Raw genomic sequence first — 18,222 nt, 5'->3', positions numbered from 1 at the left:
TAGGAGACGCACTTCCTAAGTTTAGTTTCACCCATAGGAGACGCACCTCCTAAGTTTATTTTTACCCCTAGGAGACGCACTTCCTAAGTTTAATTTCATGCATAGGAGACGCACTTCCTAAATTAAGATTTCATGCATAGGAGACGCACTTCCTAAATTAAGATTTCATGCATAGGAGACGCACTTCCTAAATTAAGATTTCGTGCATAGGAGACGCGCTTCCTAAATTAAGATTTCATTAGTAGGAGACGCACTTCCTAGTTTGAATCATTGAAGTTTCACCCCTAGGAGACGCACTTCCTAGTCTGGTTCATTTAAGTTCATTTGTAGGAGACGCACTTCCTAGTTTGAATCATTGAAGTTTCACCCCTAGAAAACGCATTTCGTAGTCTGGGTCGTTCAGGTTATATTTTTGCTTTAGGAGACGCACTTCCTAAAAATGAGAGTTTACCACTAGAAGACACACTTCCTGATTTTGGTTCACACAAGTTTTACTCGTAGGAGACGCACTTCCTAGTTGGGTTCATCCGCCCTCGAATAGGATATTTTGGGTTCATCCGCCCTCGAATAGGTTATTTTGGGTTCATCCGCCCTCGAATAGGATATGTTGGGTTCATCCGCCCTCGAATAGGATATGTCGGGTTCATCCGCCCTCAAATAGGATATGTCGGGTTCATCCGCCCTCGAATAGGATATGTCGGGTTCATCCGCCCTCGAATAGGATATGTCGGGTTCATCCGCCCTCGAATAGGATATGTCGGGTTCATCCACCCTCGAATAGGATATGTCGGGTTCATCCGCCCTCAAATAGGATATGTCCGGTTCATCCGCCCTCAAATAGGATATGTCGGGTTCATCAGCCCTCAAATAGGATATGTTGGGTTCATCCGCCCTCAAATAGGATATTTTGGGTTCATCCGCCCTCAAATAGCATTTTATTTTCAAAGTTGTTGAAATCAGGAGCCGCCTGAAGAGAGGAAAGGCGTTTTATTTTTAAAAGTTGTTGAAATCTCGCCAGCCTAAAGAAAGGAATGACATTTTATTTTCAAAGTTGTTGTTGAAATCAGGAGCCCGCCTGAAGAGAGGAAAGGCGTTTTATTTTTAAAAGTTGTTGAAATCTCGCCAGCCTAAAGAAAGGAATGACATTTTATTTTCAAAGTTGTTGTTGAAATCAGGAGCCCACCTGAAGAGAGGAAATGCGTTTATTTTTCAAAGTTGTTGTTGAAATCAGGAGCCCGCCTGAAGAGAGGAAAGACGTTTATTTTTCAAAGTTGTTGAAGTCAGGAGCCTGCCTGAAGAGAGGAAAGGCGTTTTATTTTTCAAAGTTGTTGAAGTCAGGAGCCCGCCTGAAGAGAGGAAAGGCGTTTTATTTTTCAAAGTTGTTGTTGAAATCAGGAGCCCGCCTGAAGAGAGGAAAGACGTTTATTTTTCAAAGTTGTTGAAGTCAGGAGCCTGCCTGAAGAGAGGAAAGGCGTTTTATTTTTCAAAGTTGTCGTTGAAGTCAGGAGCCCGCTTGAAGAGAGGAAAGGCGTTTTATTTTATTTTTTTTAAAAAAAAAGTTGTTGAAATCTCGCCAACCTAAAGAAAGGAATGACATTTTATTTTCAAAGTTATTGAAGTCAGGAGCCCGCCTGAAGAGAGGAAAGACATTTTATTTTTAAAAGTTGTTGTTGAAATCTCGCCAGCCTAAAGAAAGGAATGACATTTTATTTTCAAAAATGTTGTTGAAGTCAGGAGCCCGCCTGAAGAGAGGAAAAGCGTTTTATTTTTAAAAGTTGTTGAAATCTCGCCAGCCTAAAGAAAGGAATGACATTTTATTTTTCAAAGTTGTTGTTAAAATCAGGTGCCCACCTGTATAACGAGAGGAATACTTTTCAGTCTTTACATTTCATGTCTCAGGCGCCCACCTACATAACGAGAGGAATACTTTTCAGTCTTTACATTTTATGTATCAGGCGCCCACCTGTATAACGAGAGGAATACTTTTCAGTCTTTACATTTCATGTTTCAGGCGCCCACCTGTATAACGAGAGGAATACTTTTCAGTCTTATACTTCAGGTCTTGAAATCAGTAACCCCTCCGGAAGGCAGAAGGTTACAACAGGAATCCCCAGCAGGAAACAATAAAAATCCCCAGCACCGAGAAGCAGAAGGTCGCAACAAGAGGTCCCAGCACAAGTTCAAGCGCATGAGTCAAAAGGAAGAAAGACGCATCTTGAAAGAAGCGGCCTGTGAACATTAAATTATGCCTAGCATAACAAATCTGATGAAGAAAGCCGTATCCCCAGAGGAACCACCGAAAAGCTTAATGAAGGAGGCCATATCCCCAGTAGACCAAACAAAATGATGAAAACTGGTATTCAGAAAAGCAAAAGGCCAGTGTCATCCCCAAATTCTCGGAAGAAAAGCACCGGAAGAAACACAAGCCGACAAGAAAGCAAGGCAACAAGAACAAGTTGATGATAGATGAGATCTTATGATCCGTAGTCTAGCCTAGCTTCTTGTTTTCTTTTAAGCACGATGTAACAAAGAGATCGGTAAGCAGCGGTAATAGCATGCAACAACAGTAACATTGCAGTCCCATGGTAGTCCCAGCTACCAAAACTTTCCGAACTACATTAACCTGATTCCCCTTTAGCCAGGGATATGTAGGAAACCTTTGAAGCAAAGGTTCAGTTAAATCTTTTTCAAAAAATGCTTCACACGGAGTATTCGGATGGGCAAAAATCACTCACTTTATATTTGCACGAAAACCTTTCGTGTCTTCGGGCAAAGAGGGGCAGCTGTAAGCACGTGATTTTTGCCCTATGAGAGAATTACTCCCAAAAAATCCAAAATAAAACAATTTTCCTTTGTGTGCAATTTTAGAATTTTTGTGGCATTTTTGATAATTATTTGTATTTCTGTCTGTGCGTGTTTATTGGTTAAATTAATAAAAAATTACAAAAATATGTCGCATTTGCATTTAGTATTTATTGAAGTTTGTTTTACAAAATCATAAAAATAATGTATGTTGCATTTTTAGCATTTAACGTCTAAATTGTGTGATTTTTATATTTAATTGCTATTTAAATGTGCGATAATTGTTATTTGGACAGATTTTTGAAGTTATAAAAGATTTTGAATCAGGGCAGTAACAATAGTTTTAGGGGTAATACGGGAATTAACCAATTGCAGATTATTTAATTATGGCGGGGGACAAGACGTAATGATAAAAGCAAAAAAGAAAAGGTGGATAATAATGTCTTCTTTTCGAAAAGAGGGAACAAGGGGGCCCACTTTGACTACTTTTCAAAAAGAGGGAACATGGGGGCCCACTTTGACTACTTTTCAAAAAGAGGGAACACGGGGGCCCACGTTGACTACTTTTACTAAAGTAAAAGTGTGGGTAATAATAAAAGTTAAAGGGTGCACATAGTGGAAGAAGATTGGGTCTTGTTTTGTATATAAAGGGGGATGAAGGAATTTTTAGGAGAATTTTGGGGAGGAGATTTTGGAAGAATTTTGAGAGATAGAAATTGGAGAAATTTCAAAACTAAAGGAGAGAACAAAAACTGGAAAAAAATCTTCTACTTTCCTTCATTGTTTGAAATCAGCATTAATTGTTGTTGTTTCATCGAAGCTTGAAGCTTCTTTTTGGGATTACTACTCCACCGGTTTGCAAACTCTGTTCCTGGGTTGTTACTATTGCTGGGCTGTTGTTGCTGGGCTGTATTGTTACTACTGCTGCTGATTCTCATCTTCATCTTCTTTTGTTTCCAATACCAGGTACACGACTGTAATACTAGCTATTACAAGATAATAATGTAGAAGCATGAATACATATGAAGAATGGAATTTTGAAGTTTTGATTTCGCTTTTTCTTCCTTCCTTCATGTATTACTGAATAATAATTGGAATAAGAGAAAATAACATAAGTTAGTCTTTAATGAATCAGCTCGGCAAAACGGGTTAACTCGCTAGTTATGAAGGTTTTAAGATTATCAACAGTAGGTTAATCGTAAACAAGTAGCTAAATTAAGCTAAGGCATGAATTTGAACTAAATTTCGTGAATTAGGCATTAAAGCATGATTTGAGTTCAAACAAGATTAGAAGAACGTTTAAATTTAATAAACTTTCTAATAAGCTTTAGTAATTATGGTCAAATCTAGTTTCAAATGGTTATGAATAATTAATCTCAATAGTTTTTTATAACAATACGAGTTTTAATCTAGCTATATTTGATTCTTTTGAATATTAGTTGTCGAATTTTATTTTTATTTATAATTTCGATTTTTTTTTGTAAAATTCCTTTTCATCAATATTTGTATTAATCTAGCAATTAGTAAGCCATGCTTTTTTAAATAAAAAAGGCTCGTAATTAATTAGGATTTTCTTTCTTTATTTTAGAGACTAATTTTAATAGAAAAAAATGTAGTCGCTTTAGGATTTGTCCATTTAAAATAAATGAGATGAGCCTCGCCTAGTAAAATGTATAGATTGCGGGGCCCTCACAAATGTATGCATTAATTACTTAGAACATCGGAGTTGGCCGTCTAGAGAAATTTTACGGCCTTTCCCAAAACAACAATACGCTAGTCGTTCTAGGCGCGTCTTTAACAAATCATTTTCTTAAATATGGGTGTGCATTTATGTAACCCAAATCCAAATCTCAACGGAGTCGAAATGTGTCGATAACCATGGGTGCATTGATTGCGACGTGGTCTGAAATACGTTTTCACAATGTTGCAATTCTCCGTAAAATAATAATAATGACAAAAGCGGTTAAGAGTTAAAATTTGCACATGAGCTCATAATTGTATAAAATCAGATAAACAAGCTGAATATGACAGTTGAGCGACCGTGCTAGAACCACGGAACTCGGGAATGCCTAACACCTTCTCCCGGGTTAACAGAATTCCTTATCCGGATTTCTGGTTCGCGGACTATAATACAGAGTCATTCTTTTCCTCGATTCGGGATTAAATTGGTGACTTGGGACACCCTAAATCTCCCAAGTGGCGACTCTGAAATAAACAAACAAATCCCGTTTCGATTGTCCCTTAATTGGAAAAACTCCTTCACCCCTCGCGGGGGCGGAAAAAGGAGGTGTGACAATGATTGGTTTCGATTTTCGAGCGATTCAGGATTTGAAGAATTATTCTCGTTTTAGAAACTTTAAGTAGAAAGAGTTGATCAAGGTTTGACTTTTGAGTAAATGGACTCGGAATCAGATTTTAATTAATCTAGTAAGTTTGTATGATGATTTGGGACTTATCCACAAAGTGTGGTCAAATTTCGATGGGTCTTGGATAAGTTTGGGTTGTATGGTGATTGTTTTCGGTTTCAGCATCGATTTGAGCATAAAGGTTACCATATTGAGCAAACGGCCTTTGATTTGTGTTTCGACTAAACCATTATATCTGTATCATTATTTTTGAATCATAGCAACTGAAATCATCAAGTCTCGACATCGTATGAGAAATTTATGGATTCCTATTTTCAGAAGTTTAGATACCTCGTCTTTGATGAATGCGTATTTGACCTCGAACTATAGCCTCATCTTCTATTTGACCGGGTAAAATTTTGGATCCAAGCTTAATTTGTGAGTTGTCACTTCCGGTGGGATCTCTGTTATATTTATGTAGGACCAAGCAAAATAATCAACATTAACTTTAACGAAATCAATAAGTTTTTTCTTGAGCTCGGGAGTTAACCCCGTGCCCAGGTATACCTTCCTATCCGATAGATACTCGATCAATATGACCTGCTCCAATTCCTCGATCATCGATATCATCGGGTATTATGAAGGATCTCGGGACACCGAAATTATCCTCATCATTTGCTGTGTGTTCCTCTTGTCTCTTCGTCTCGGTAAAGGTCGGGGCCGTTGGTTGTTATTTGTTTTCTTTCTCTTCGACCAACCCCCTACCTTTTGATGTCATGACCGTGGGTAGCATGATCACTTCCTCGACAACGAACATCTCCTTTGCAGCCGGTTGCTCCCGTAGACCATTTTGATTCCACATGGAGTGGGAAACTTCAATGCTTGATGTAGGGTCGAAGACACTGCTCTCATATTGTGGACCTATGGCCTCTCTAACAAGGCATTGTATCTCATATCCCCCTCGATTGCATAATTTTTTTTCTAGGTGGTCCCAACAACGTTTACTAGTAGAGTTATTTCACCCATCATTGTCTCGCATGCCATATTGAACCCGTTTAATACTTGCACTGCCGGTACGATTTGGTCCAATAATCCCAATTGTTCTACGATCCTAGATCGGATGATGTTGGTCGAGCTACCTGGATCTATTAACACACGTTTAACTCGAGATTTATTGATAATTACGGAAATTACTAGTGCATCATTGTGAGGCTGGATGATGCCCTCGGCATTCTCGTCGCTGAACGAGATGGACCCCTCCGAGATGTAGTCCCGAGTGCATTTTCCCCTTGTGATAGAAACTTTAGTGCGCTTTATCATTGGCCCTTGTGGGACATCTTTCCCTCAATGATCATGCTGAGGACTTACTGAGGCTCCTCCTGCTCAATTTGTTTGTTGGAGTCCCTGTTTTTAAAATGATCTTTGGCCCGCTCACTTAAGAATTCTCAAAGATGCCTATTGTTGAATAGACGAGCCACTTTTTTCCTTAGTTGTCGACAATTCTCAATCATCCGACCGTGAGTACCTTGGTATTTACACACCAAGTTGTGATCCCTTTGTGTGGGATCAGAATGAAATTGCCTAGGCCATTTGGTCTCCTTGATGCGACCAATGACCAACACTATACTCGCAACATCCATGTTGAAGTTATATTCGGATAGTCTAGGGGCTTCCCTGGCCCCAAGTAATCTGTCGAAACTGAGCTTACTCATCATTCCTCAGTGTCCAAGTCCTTGGTTGCTTCTCCTGTCGTTCTTGGCTGGGTGGCGACCGGGTCCATTTCCCTTTCTATTCGAGTTGTATGGCTGATACTGATCTTGAATGGGCCTCGGCTCCTGGTCCATAGTTCTTTCAGATCTGTCGTTTGCTCTATTGGGGTAAATAGACCTCGAGGGGGCTCCCAACTAGTCGTTCTCGACTCTGATCTTTGACTGATACCTGTTATGAACATCGGCCCAGGTAACCGACGGGTTTTCCACCAAGTTTTGCTTCGATTGGTTAGAGACGATGGAACTTCGAGGGTTGAGCCCTTGAGTGAACGGTTGAACGACCTAATCATCTGTGACGGGGGCAGATCCATCCGTTCCATCTGGAGCCTTGACACAAACTCCCTAAGCATCTTGTTGTCTCTTTTCTTGACTTTGAAGAGGTCCAATTTCCTCGTCTTGGCCTTAATGGCTTTGGCATGGGATTTAGCGAAGGTATCTGCAAGCATAGCAAATGAATCAATAGAATTCAGAGGTAAGTTATGGTACCATATTATTGCCCCTTTGGATAAGGTTTCCCCAAACTTCTTCAATAACACCGACTCGATCTCGTTGTCTTCTAGGTCGTTCCTTTTATTGCGCACGTTGTAGGAGGTTACATGCTCGTTTGGATTTGTAGTTCCGTTGTACTTGGGAATATCAGGCATCTGGAATCTCTTCCGAATTGGCTTCAGTGCCGCACTTGGGGGAAAAGGTTTCTGAATGAATTTTTTTGTAATCCGTCCCTTTCAATATTGGAGGCATTGCCTGGATCAGATCGACCCTCGAATTATAAGTTTCACCTTCTTGTCATTTGCCTCTATTCTTTTCACCAGACTCCTCCCGTTTTGTTAGCGCTTCAAGCATTTAATCACCTCGGAAGTTTCTCCGGGTCCAAATTCACCCGGTTCTATGATAATTTGTTCATTTTTTCGGGCATTTTCTCTAACCCGCTCGGGTTAAGTTCTTTTCTGCTGTTATTTTGAGTTTGCAGCTGTGCTATTGCTACTTATTGAGCTTGCAACATTTCAAAAATCAATTGTAAGATAACCCCATCACCTTCCCCTTCGGGTGCTTCTCGAGCCGATGGCCGGGGTACCTCGCGAATGCTATTTTCAGGATCAGTCGGCAGGTTGATGTTGATAGCAACTTGTGAGTTAGCATCGATTGGGTCAGTAATAGGAACACCGTTGGGATCAACTGTGAGTACGTCATTGTTTGGTATCACGTTATTGTTTTCACCATAGGGGCCTAACTCGGCGTTAACGTCCAAATGAGCAGACTGAGAGTTTTACATTTTAAATAACCTGAAATCAAACTTCAAAGAGCAAGTGTAAAATATGGTGTGTTATGGAGATTCGTATTAAATCATCACTATTATTCTTAGCCCCACGGTGGGAGCCACACTATTTACCCTTTAAAATGAGCAACAATTAAATTTATACGCGGTTTAAAGGATATGTGACTTAATTTAACACAAACGAACTATGAACAATAAATAATTGAATTAAAGGAAATCGGAGCAATCAAACCAAGTGAAATGGATGATTAAGTCTAGCTTCGCAATGGACGTTTGGAAATCAGTCCCAATCCAGTCCTTGGAACGGCCTAGGGTACAACAGATGAAGAACACTTTAACAATATCTAAAGAATAAAAATTAACTTTATTGCTTTGATGTGCGTGCCAACAGTGGTCCTCAAAATAAAAAGGTTCTCCACTTTATATAGTAAGGGAGTTTCAATCCTAGTATAAGTCTAAATAAGGTAAAAAATCTTCTCCTTCCACTAAACATTGATACGCAGTTGACACAACGCGAAATTTCTGCCGTAATATCCAACTGAGGGCAGATATTCCAATCCCTCGCTTATCTTGTCTAACCGTCTATTTCCTTAGTCTCGGCTCTTCACTCTGCTCGGGCCTAATGCTCGGCTGTGCCCGGTCCCGGGTGCACCATTCGTCCTCCCCGGGCTCTGAGACATGGAATCCCTCGGCTTTACTCGAGGCCATGTCAGATCGTGTTTTCTTCTTGTTTCTTTACCGGAAAATCGGGGGTAGCTTTATCCCCGATTTTATCTGTACACAATTCTATTTAATATAAACACCAGACACGAATAAATATTTATCATCCCATATATATTTCCTCTCTTTTACCGTTAGTAATTGTGAGATAACACAAAATAAGGCATAATCTGGTTACTCTTAAAACAGAAGTTGACCGTCACTCAATAATTTCAAAATGGATTGCATTAGGCAATCATTTCAAAAGGAATATCTTAAAAAGTTATTAACACGCAGTCGTAAAATCAGATTACCATCCATATAATCCTGTTGCCATTTTATAATTAAAAAGCAACTTTAAATTACAGAAAAAAGGGTAAAATAAATAATCTGAGAAATTGCAATGATATACACAATTTTTGTGTTATCAATTTAACTAGTAGAACTGGTTGATAGTCGATTGAGAATGTTGATTGAACTCCGAAACGAAAGAACAAAATGTAGGTTAGGCGAATTGATTTATGACCCATTCATCAAATGTTGACCCAACTAATCTAACCAAAAAGAAAAGAAAAAGCAAAACCTAGGAATGAGCAGAACCTATTAATTATTAGAAAATGCATTATTAGGGGTTATTTGGCTTGTTAGGGGTTATTTGGTTACGGGATAAAGATACTAATTTCGAGATAAAATATGAGATTGTATTTATCATATAATTAATTATGGTTAGTAGCTAATGATATTAGCTATCCCTCTATATGTGAGATATCCCATAGGATAATCCTTGTCAATTCCACTAGGTAACCAAATGACCCCTTAATTATTGATAACCAACATCAGTATACACAGGTGCCAGTTCCACCTTTTATAGAGCACATAATACATAGTTCAGAATCTAGTTGTACGTAATAAAAAACAGTGCCCATTGCCCAAATAGATCAGAAAGCATTTAGTAACTATAAATGCTACTACAGACAACCCCACTTGGAAAAAGAAAAAACAAATGAAAAACGGATAAATATCTATCCCTCCTTTTATATATATATATACACTTCGTCATAAGACAAAGCAGAGATAATTTTCCTTTCATTTCTCTGTGTTTGGAGGTCAAAATTAATGGAGAGGCACGAGGATGATGTGAAGGTGCCATTTATAATGAAAAAAGAGAACAAAAATGGATGGTTTGACAAATATTTGATGAATAATGTGAAAGCAGTGAGTGATATGAGGGGTGATTTCATTCAAAGATTGCCTGACAAAGTTAAATGTGGAGTTGATGTTGAAGACCCTCTCACTATTAATTTCTCTGCTGCTAAAGGATTGCTGCAAGGTATGTTCTTCTCTTTTTTTCCATTTCTTTTCCAAAATTTAGTTTGATTAATTAACTACACCAAAAAAGAAACACGCCATGTTTTTTGATTTCCCATCCGGTATCCGGTATTCATATTGGGTCCCGACTAATTCGGATTCGCGCTCCCATATTGGGGGTAAAATGCTCCCTAACAAAGACGACTCCATACCTACGGGCTCGAACTTGAGACTTCTAGTTAAGGACGAAGGAATACCTATTTGACATATAAAGTGAATAGTTATCCCATGTAATATTTTGCATGCAATTTTTTTAAACATTATATATATGGAGAGACTTTGTGATAATCAATTGGGGAAGAGATCTCCTTAAAAGATGTTACTTTTGTGTGGTTAAATTAATATGTATTCACTTTTATTTATTATTTATCATGATAAATAATATAATTTAATCCAGACTTTACTTTGTGAAATTTTACTGGGTCGTTGCTGTTGTATGATAAATAATATAATTTAACGTAAATATCGGATTTGAGTATGTATTTTTTTCGGCATACAAACTAAATTATGCAATTTATGGGTCAAGAAAGGCGTAATAATCACATGTAATCATAGGTAAATTGTGCAATTATAATAAAGAAAATGACCCGTATCACTGCAATTGTAGACATTAATAAATTCATAAAAAGATTATTGCAGGCGTAGTTGTAGATACTAATAAATTTATAAGTTAGATTGCAGTCATATCTTAGCCTAGCACGCTGGATTTGACCTAATGCACTGTTTATTTTATTTTAAGTATTAGGTATGCCGCCTTTTTTTTTTTTTTTTTTTTTGTGCAATAATTTTCTAAGTTAGATCTATTCTCTATGGACCATGTGATGCTGACAAATGAAAACTTATGAAAATGAAATATTCGGTCGTCAAATGCATGTGTTAGTTCACCAAATATCTGAATGTCAGTATTCATCACAGGCATCTTGAATACTTAATTGGCAAAATACATAGTTTGCCCGTAAACCTTACAGCAAAATTTCTATTATACATCTCTCATTTACGAAAATTTTTTTACACATTCAATCTTTCTGAAGTGTGGTTAAGACACATTATTTTTGACCAAGTAGCACTCGTGTATTTACACACAAAAAGCGCACGTAAAGCCCGTAAAAAATCCTATATTTTGTCTCCCCTTTCCACAGGAACTCCTCCCCGCCCCTCCTGGTCTTCTTGCTCAGACCACCCTCCCCCTCATCTTCTTTCCCACATAGAATTTTTGAAAGAACATAAAATTTCAGATCTAAAAATTGAGCGATTTTTGTTGGGTTATTATCCAAATATTGTAAAAATTATTTATTTGTGATAGATTTAAAAGCTTTAACATTAGTATTAAAGGTTTGGTGAAAAAATCTAGAATATACCATTATTGAGATATTGAAAAAGCTTGAAAATTCAATTGCGGTCTTGCTGATTATTGGGTTGTTGAACTTAGTTTATTGCTCGGTTTTTTCCAGTTAGGTGTTTAGATAGTGTGGTTGAATTTTGGTATTATTGAAAACTTTCTCGCAAATAACTATGGTGGCGACAACAATATAATGGTGCTTAAGATAGAAAATGGTGTTTAATTGTAATTTCTAATTTTTTTTCCCTATAAATTATGCATTTTGATTAAATCAAAAGTCAAAGATAATATGATGCTCCCTGCCTGATTTTAGGTTACAACTTTCAACTTTCCATATTTAGGCATTTCCTTGCGTAACAATTGATTAATTACGATGACGAAAATGACCTTTGTTTAATTTATGTTCAACTTTTTCCAGATATGTCCTTTTGCATACTTCAGTGGCACCTGGCACGAATATATTTGGATGACACAATCTTTAGTATGATTAAAGTCATTAAGGGTATATTTAGTACGATAAAAGTCATTTTTCAAAAAATATTTTTTATGAAAAAATTATTTTGTAGTGTTTGATTACCAAAATGAGAAAACTGACTTCCCCCATTCATGGATGGAAGGCGTTTTTCATAGAATTATATTAACTTTCAATTTCATATTACTTGCTCCAACTAAGAAAACTTATTGTTACTATTATTATTTTATAATATATTTTTGTCTAAAAATATGTTTCAATCACCAACTAAATACTGAAAAATATTTTTCAAAAAAATGTATTTCATGAAAAGGACTTTTATCATGCTAAACTCTCTAAATAAAAAATGTCCCATTGCATATGTCTCCAAATAGGAATTAGGTAGGAGGGAGCTAATCTAATGTAATTATTAAAAAGAGAATAGAGTTTAGTTTGCTGGTAGAGCTGCTACTTTTTACCCAACAACTACACCTGATTAATTAACTTAATTGGAATATAGAATTCTTTCGAAGAATTAATTTAAATAGTAGTCCATTCGATCGCTTAAACTAAAAATAATTTGTAAATGTATAATATATACATAATTTATATATTATATGTGCATAATCATATATAATAACCAAAATAATTTGGGAGATGAGTTAGGTATGTCGTACTAGTACTACTGAAATTAGGTACAGTATCATTAATCAATCTTTACATGCCCATGAAATTGACACCCTTTGTCATGACAAAACCAATTCATGATTAAAAAAAGTTTTGATAAATCAAGTGAAGTGACCAATACTTGCCCTACCCGTTAATTTGATGTAACAAATTATATGAACCAGGCATAATCCCATTGGTTCATTTAATAGGGTAGGTGTTTGATATTGAAAGAGGTCTCATATTTTCTAAGATTCTCTGCCACACACACCCAAAAGAAAAAAAAAAAGAAGAGGAAAAATAACCCTGATCCGATCAGTTTTATTTTCTCTAATATAGATGTGTAACTTTATTAGGAGTATCTCTATGTGTAACTATTCCTAGTCCTATTTATGTAGTCAATTAACAGTCTATGTACGGTGGATAATATATAAAGGAATGAATTTTACTTTTAATTTTCTTTTGTGCTACTTAGAAGAAATTTAAGGCCGATTTAGTAACTTCTGTTCAAACTTTGTAGATGCATTAAGAAATGTTGGGTTTTTAAAGCTTGTTTTAGCTTAAAAAAGAGTGAATGGAAAATGGAGGAAAAATGAAATATTTGAGTTTCCCATCCTTGACAAAGGGACATTGACCCATATTGGAGGAAGAAAAAACTTTTGATGAATATATATACAATTGCTCTTTTTCTAGCTCTTAAAGAGTTAAAGAAGGCAAGCCTCGCGTCCTCGTCGTCGCTCGGCTCGACTTTAAATATTAACGTAATATAATTAAGTCCGAATTATCCGTTTTTGTAACAGAAAATTAATTTTCCTCTGCGTTTTGAATTCCTATTTTAATTTGCGTAAATGGCCATTTACGTTATGGCCGTTTTACGTGAACAATCATAATTGACCTCTAAAGAGTTGCACCTCTTCATTTGAACTCAACATGTTGGCTATAAATAGCAGTCCATTCTCTCCGATTTTTCATACAAAATTTCTGAATACTTCTCTTCCTTTTTGCATTGTTTTAACTACAAAGAAAGCAACAGTAAGTGTGATTTGCTACGGATCATTGTGTTCGCTGAAACACTGGGGTTTGAAGTAGCGCTACACCAGTGTGTAATCCGTTCTATTCTGGGAGAAAATAATCCACAACCTCGGATAGTAGGAGGAGATTAAGTTCCTTAAGAAAATACTGTGAATTCAGTGGGCTCGGATTAAATTTTGTTTCTTCTACATTCTGTTTATACGTTATTTTCTTTTCTTCTCCAAAATTATTTATCAAATACAGAATACTAACAAGAAATTCATTTAATACGTAAAAATATAGTAATTTTAGAATCCAATAAGTAAAAATGGTTAAAATTTAGAATTCGTAAAATTTAAACTCTTTTAATAGAATCGATTTGCGTGGCAAAATCAAACATCATTAAATTTAATAGAGAGCATTCTTAATTAATAACGTTTCTTTAATTAAGGTGGGCTAAAATAGTAACGACAAAGAAAGAGTGAAGTAAGAAACGAACCATGTACGAATGATATTACAGGATCATCAGTCAATGCTATCATTAAAAGGTTGTACCTAACTTAATTGTATGGATTTTAAAAACTACAATCAATAAATGAACGAGACAAGAGATGAGGACAGCCATGCAGAAAGAGTCAAAGTAATTCACGCCATAGGTAAAATCATGGGTACAAGGAATTAGAAACCAAAAAAGGAAACAAAGAAAAGAATAGACATAAAAGAGAGGAAACTAAAAATTAAGGAAATGATCAAAAAGGCAAAACCAAACAAGGCACATTGATCATGCATGCATGCATGCCACAATTTTTGAGAGCAAAAACAAATCTGAAAATTTGGATATCTTATTCACATGTTTCAAACTCCTTCACTTTGTCAGCATATCAACAGCCAAATTTTCTCTCTTTGAAAATAAAGGAAAGGGAAAGAAAGGAAAAGGGAAGCTGGGAAACATATGCCAAATCCCCTCTCCTTTCTTTCCCTAAATAATTCCCATTTCTGGCTGTTTCGATGCTGGAGTTTTTCTTGATCTGAGGATCGGAGGAATTGAATTTTCAAAATTCTGTTATATTCCATCCATTCCCACTTCCTTTCTTGATTGATTTTTGAATAAGAAAATAAAGGGATTTTGCAAAAATAAAAATGGATGTGGAAGAGCCATTGCTGAGGAATGAAGTTCCAAATGCGCGTCGAAACTCAGTTACTTCTATGAGATGTGATTTCTTCTCTAAACTACCAAGAAAGGTTAAGACAGGGCTTGATCCTGAAGAACCTTTTCTTTTGGACTTGTCTAAAACCACTGGTTTAATTAATGGTAATGCCTCTTTTAAGCATTGCCTTTCATCTTTTTGCTTATCTCTTGTTCTAATTTCTATGTTGCTTGCTTCTTAGCTCATCTTCTAATGTAGTTATCTTCTTGATGTTATGAATAGGGGAGAAAGAATATTATGAAAGACAGATTGCAACTTTAAAGTCCTTTGAGGAAGTAGACTCACTTGATTCAGCTGATGTCATTGATGAAGAACAAGACCTACTAGATCAAGCACAACATGAAAGAGCAATGAACATTTCCAATTTTGCTAATGTCTTATTACTTGCCTTTAAGGTATAACTTCTTTTTCATTGTGCAAACTTTTAATGCCTCAAACCTTCTCCTTAATGCCGAGGGTCTATCCGAAATAGTCTCTCTGCTCTTCCAGGATAGGGGTACGGCTGCGTACATCCTACCCTCCCCAGACCCCCACTTGTGAGATTACACTGGGCTGTTGTTATTGTTGTTGTTGTAAACCTTCTCCTTAATACACCCCAGGATCCCTTTCATTTCTTTATTATCTTTTATATAATGGTAGTGTCTAAGCTAGCTTGAGCGCACCTCAACTAGGTGCCTGCCTGCTAACTCCCACTAACACAAGTATCAGAGGTTACATCGACTCACCAATGTTTAGGCAGATGGGTTGTAGGCTACATCTTTGAGTGCCCCAAGATCCTGTTTATTATCTCAAAGAAAAGGAAGACAGTCCTCAGGTTCAGGGCAGGGTAGTTTAAAGTTTGCAATAGCTAGTTTAGCTACTTAATTTTTCTTGCTCAAATTACGCCACATGTAAGTTTGACACTTATGACATATTGAATCGTCATTGTGAGACATTAGGTAGTTGTCTCCAATAATGTTCCTTGTAGAGAAAAGAAATGTTGTATATTTCACCTATGGGTAGTTAAATTTGCTTAAATCAAACTGAACCTTCGTTAATTTGGACTGTTTGCAGATCTATGCTACTGTAAAAAGTGGTTCTTTAGCCATTGCAGCGTCGACGTTGGATTCATTACTTGATCTAATGGCTGGTGGTATTCTTTGGTTCACTCATCTGTCAATGAAGAGTATAAACATTTACAAGTACCCTATAGGAAAGTTAAGAGTTCAACCAGTGGGGATTATCATCTTTGCTGCTGTTATGGCTACTCTTGGTACGTGCCGATGCACCTGTCATATCTTTCTCTTAATTTTGGCAGTCCAGAATTCATGAATAACAATTGATACTGAAGAAGAGGATAAAGAACTTCTATCATATGAATAAGTTAGACCAAAAAGTTCTCCACTGAAGCACCGCGAATAGCAAAATGATGGTGAAGTAAAGACTTCTTAGCTGGTTATATTTTGTGGATTCTTGGTGGTTGTTGTTGTTTAGTGTGGAGTAAAGACTAAGTATACCAAAAATTGCAAAGAGAAGTGTTTAAAGAGAATTAGCAATTGTAGATGATTGATGGTATCGGTCTTGATTTCTCTCCTTGTGAAAAAAGAAAGGGAAAAGAACAATCTAAAGAAGTTATAATGGAAGTGTGTGTTTTTATTTCATTCTGATCTGCATTTAGACAGCGCATGTATGGTGATCGTGTCCTATCACACTAATTGAGTATCTGCGATTGCATAGGCTTTCAAGTCTTAGTGCAGGCTGTGGAACAACTGATAAAAGATACACCTTCGGACAAGATGACTGAGGAGCAACTGGCTTGGCTATATGCAATCATGCTGACAGCCACTGGAGTGAAGCTCGTCTTATGGATTTATTGCAGAAGTTCAGGAAACAAGATAGTTAGAGCATATGCAAAGGTCGTTTTCCCCCATACGCTCTCCTGAAAAATCTCATTTAACGTAGTGTATCCTTTCTTTCATCTGTTGAGCAACATTTGACAAATTATGGAACCATGCATGATATCCAGGATCATTACTTCGATGTGGTAACAAATGTTGTCGGTCTGGTTGCTGCTGTTCTTGGTGATCGATTCTATTGGTGGATCGATCCTGTTGGTGCTATTGTCCTTGCTGTATATACAATTACAAATTGGTCAGGAACTGTGCTGGAAAATGCAGGTTCTTTCTTTTTCCTTTGTCAGCTAACATGAATGATTTTGATGTTTACTTGCTATTTACCTAGCTAGCTAACACTTGAATGTTGCTCTCTCCTGCAGTTTCTCTAGTTGGACAATCAGCCCCTCCTGAATTTCTACAGAAACTAACTTATCTTGTTCTAAGGCATGATCCTCAGATAAAAAGAGTTGATACCGTTCGAGCCTATACTTTTGGAGTTCTTTACTTTGTTGAGGTGCGATGTCCAACACCCTGAAGTTCTTTTCTCCTGCACAATTTTCAACTTTTAATAGTTCACAAAATGGGTTGAAGAGATCCAGAAAACAACTACGTCGCAAGTTGGAGTCAGCTATATGAATACTCACTATCCATGTCACTTCAATTAAGCTCGTCCCTACTCAACATTATAAATTATTATCTTCTCTAGTAGTATAATTTTGGAACATTTAGACAAAACTTCGTGCATAATCGTCTGTTTTATAACAGGTTGACATAGAGCTCCCAGAAGATTTGCCACTGAAAGAAGCTCATGCCATTGGAGAGTCACTTCAGATTAAGATTGAAGAACTTCCAGAAGTTGAACGTGCTTTTGTCCATCTTGATTATGAGTGTGATCACAAACCTGAACACTCCATTTTGAGTAGAATTCCCAACAGCCCACCTTAATATTCTACCCTCTCCAACTCCGTGTTATTTCTTAGGACTTTTACAATGTAAAATTAAGAGCCCATTTTGCTATATGGAAGTATCCTGAAGAGTGAGGCCTGACGTTGTGATATGTATACAGAAAAGAAGGAAACTAATGGTTGGAGAATGCCATTTTCCTTTATGAATCACCTAATTAGCTTCACATTTCCTTAAGCTTTGAGTAATCTACTTGGTTTAGTGGGGTTGAGTATGCATATAGCATATTCTAAGGAGTCATTTGGTTCCAGACAAAGGTGATACAGATATTATATTCACGATCCAAAATCTTATCAAGGTCGTGATGACACCTAACACCGCCAGTTAGACGAACCAACAATACAATATCCAATGACAAGACTAAGTACATAACAAAGTTGTTACAACCCATATTCACGTACGTTAGTTTATGCCGCAAGTTAGTCAACGTAAATCCAGGAAAAGATTATCC

General features: G+C 36.8%; 1 protein-coding gene across 2 annotated transcripts; it reads left to right on the top strand.

Annotated features, from left to right (window-relative positions):
- Positions 1-9,926: 9,926 nt before the first annotated feature.
- LOC104213045 (metal tolerance protein 4-like) lies at positions 9,927-17,923 on the top strand. 2 transcript variants are annotated; one of them, XM_009762444.2, is made up of 7 exons: positions 9,927-10,221; positions 15,157-15,329; positions 15,988-16,186; positions 16,651-16,829; positions 16,940-17,090; positions 17,189-17,322; positions 17,574-17,923. In XM_009762444.2, the coding sequence occupies exons 1-7, from the start codon at positions 10,008-10,010 to the stop codon at positions 17,751-17,753; spliced, it is 1,230 nt and encodes a 409-aa protein (XP_009760746.1). In that variant the 5' UTR covers positions 9,927-10,007; the 3' UTR covers positions 17,754-17,923. The 2 variants fall into 2 exon arrangements, with proteins under 2 accessions (XP_009760746.1, XP_009760747.1); XM_009762445.2 differs by lacking the exon at positions 9,927-10,221 and adding an exon at positions 14,743-15,038.
- Positions 17,924-18,222: the final 299 nt, after the last annotated feature.

The sequence above is a fragment of the Nicotiana sylvestris genome, chromosome 3 (genome assembly GCF_000393655.2).
Source record: "Nicotiana sylvestris chromosome 3, ASM39365v2, whole genome shotgun sequence".
In the NCBI taxonomy this organism is placed as follows: domain Eukaryota; kingdom Viridiplantae; phylum Streptophyta; class Magnoliopsida; order Solanales; family Solanaceae; genus Nicotiana; species Nicotiana sylvestris.
Note: the sequence above shows the minus strand (reverse complement) of the source record. Positions and strands in the feature narration are given on the sequence as shown.

What these genes read in the sequence shown, in the direction of transcription:
- LOC104213045 (XM_009762444.2), top strand. Translation starts at nt 10,008, where the DNA reads ATGGAGAGGCACGAGGATGATGTGAAGGTGCCATTTATAATGAAAAAA. An exon ending in TGCTAAAGGATTGCTGCAAG is followed by an intron (nt 10,222 to 15,156) that starts GTATGTTCTTCT and finishes TGTTATGAATAG; the next exon opens with GGGAGAAAGAATATTATGAA. An exon ending in GAGTTCTTTACTTTGTTGAG is followed by an intron (nt 17,323 to 17,573) that starts GTGCGATGTCCA and finishes GTTTTATAACAG; the next exon opens with GTTGACATAGAGCTCCCAGA.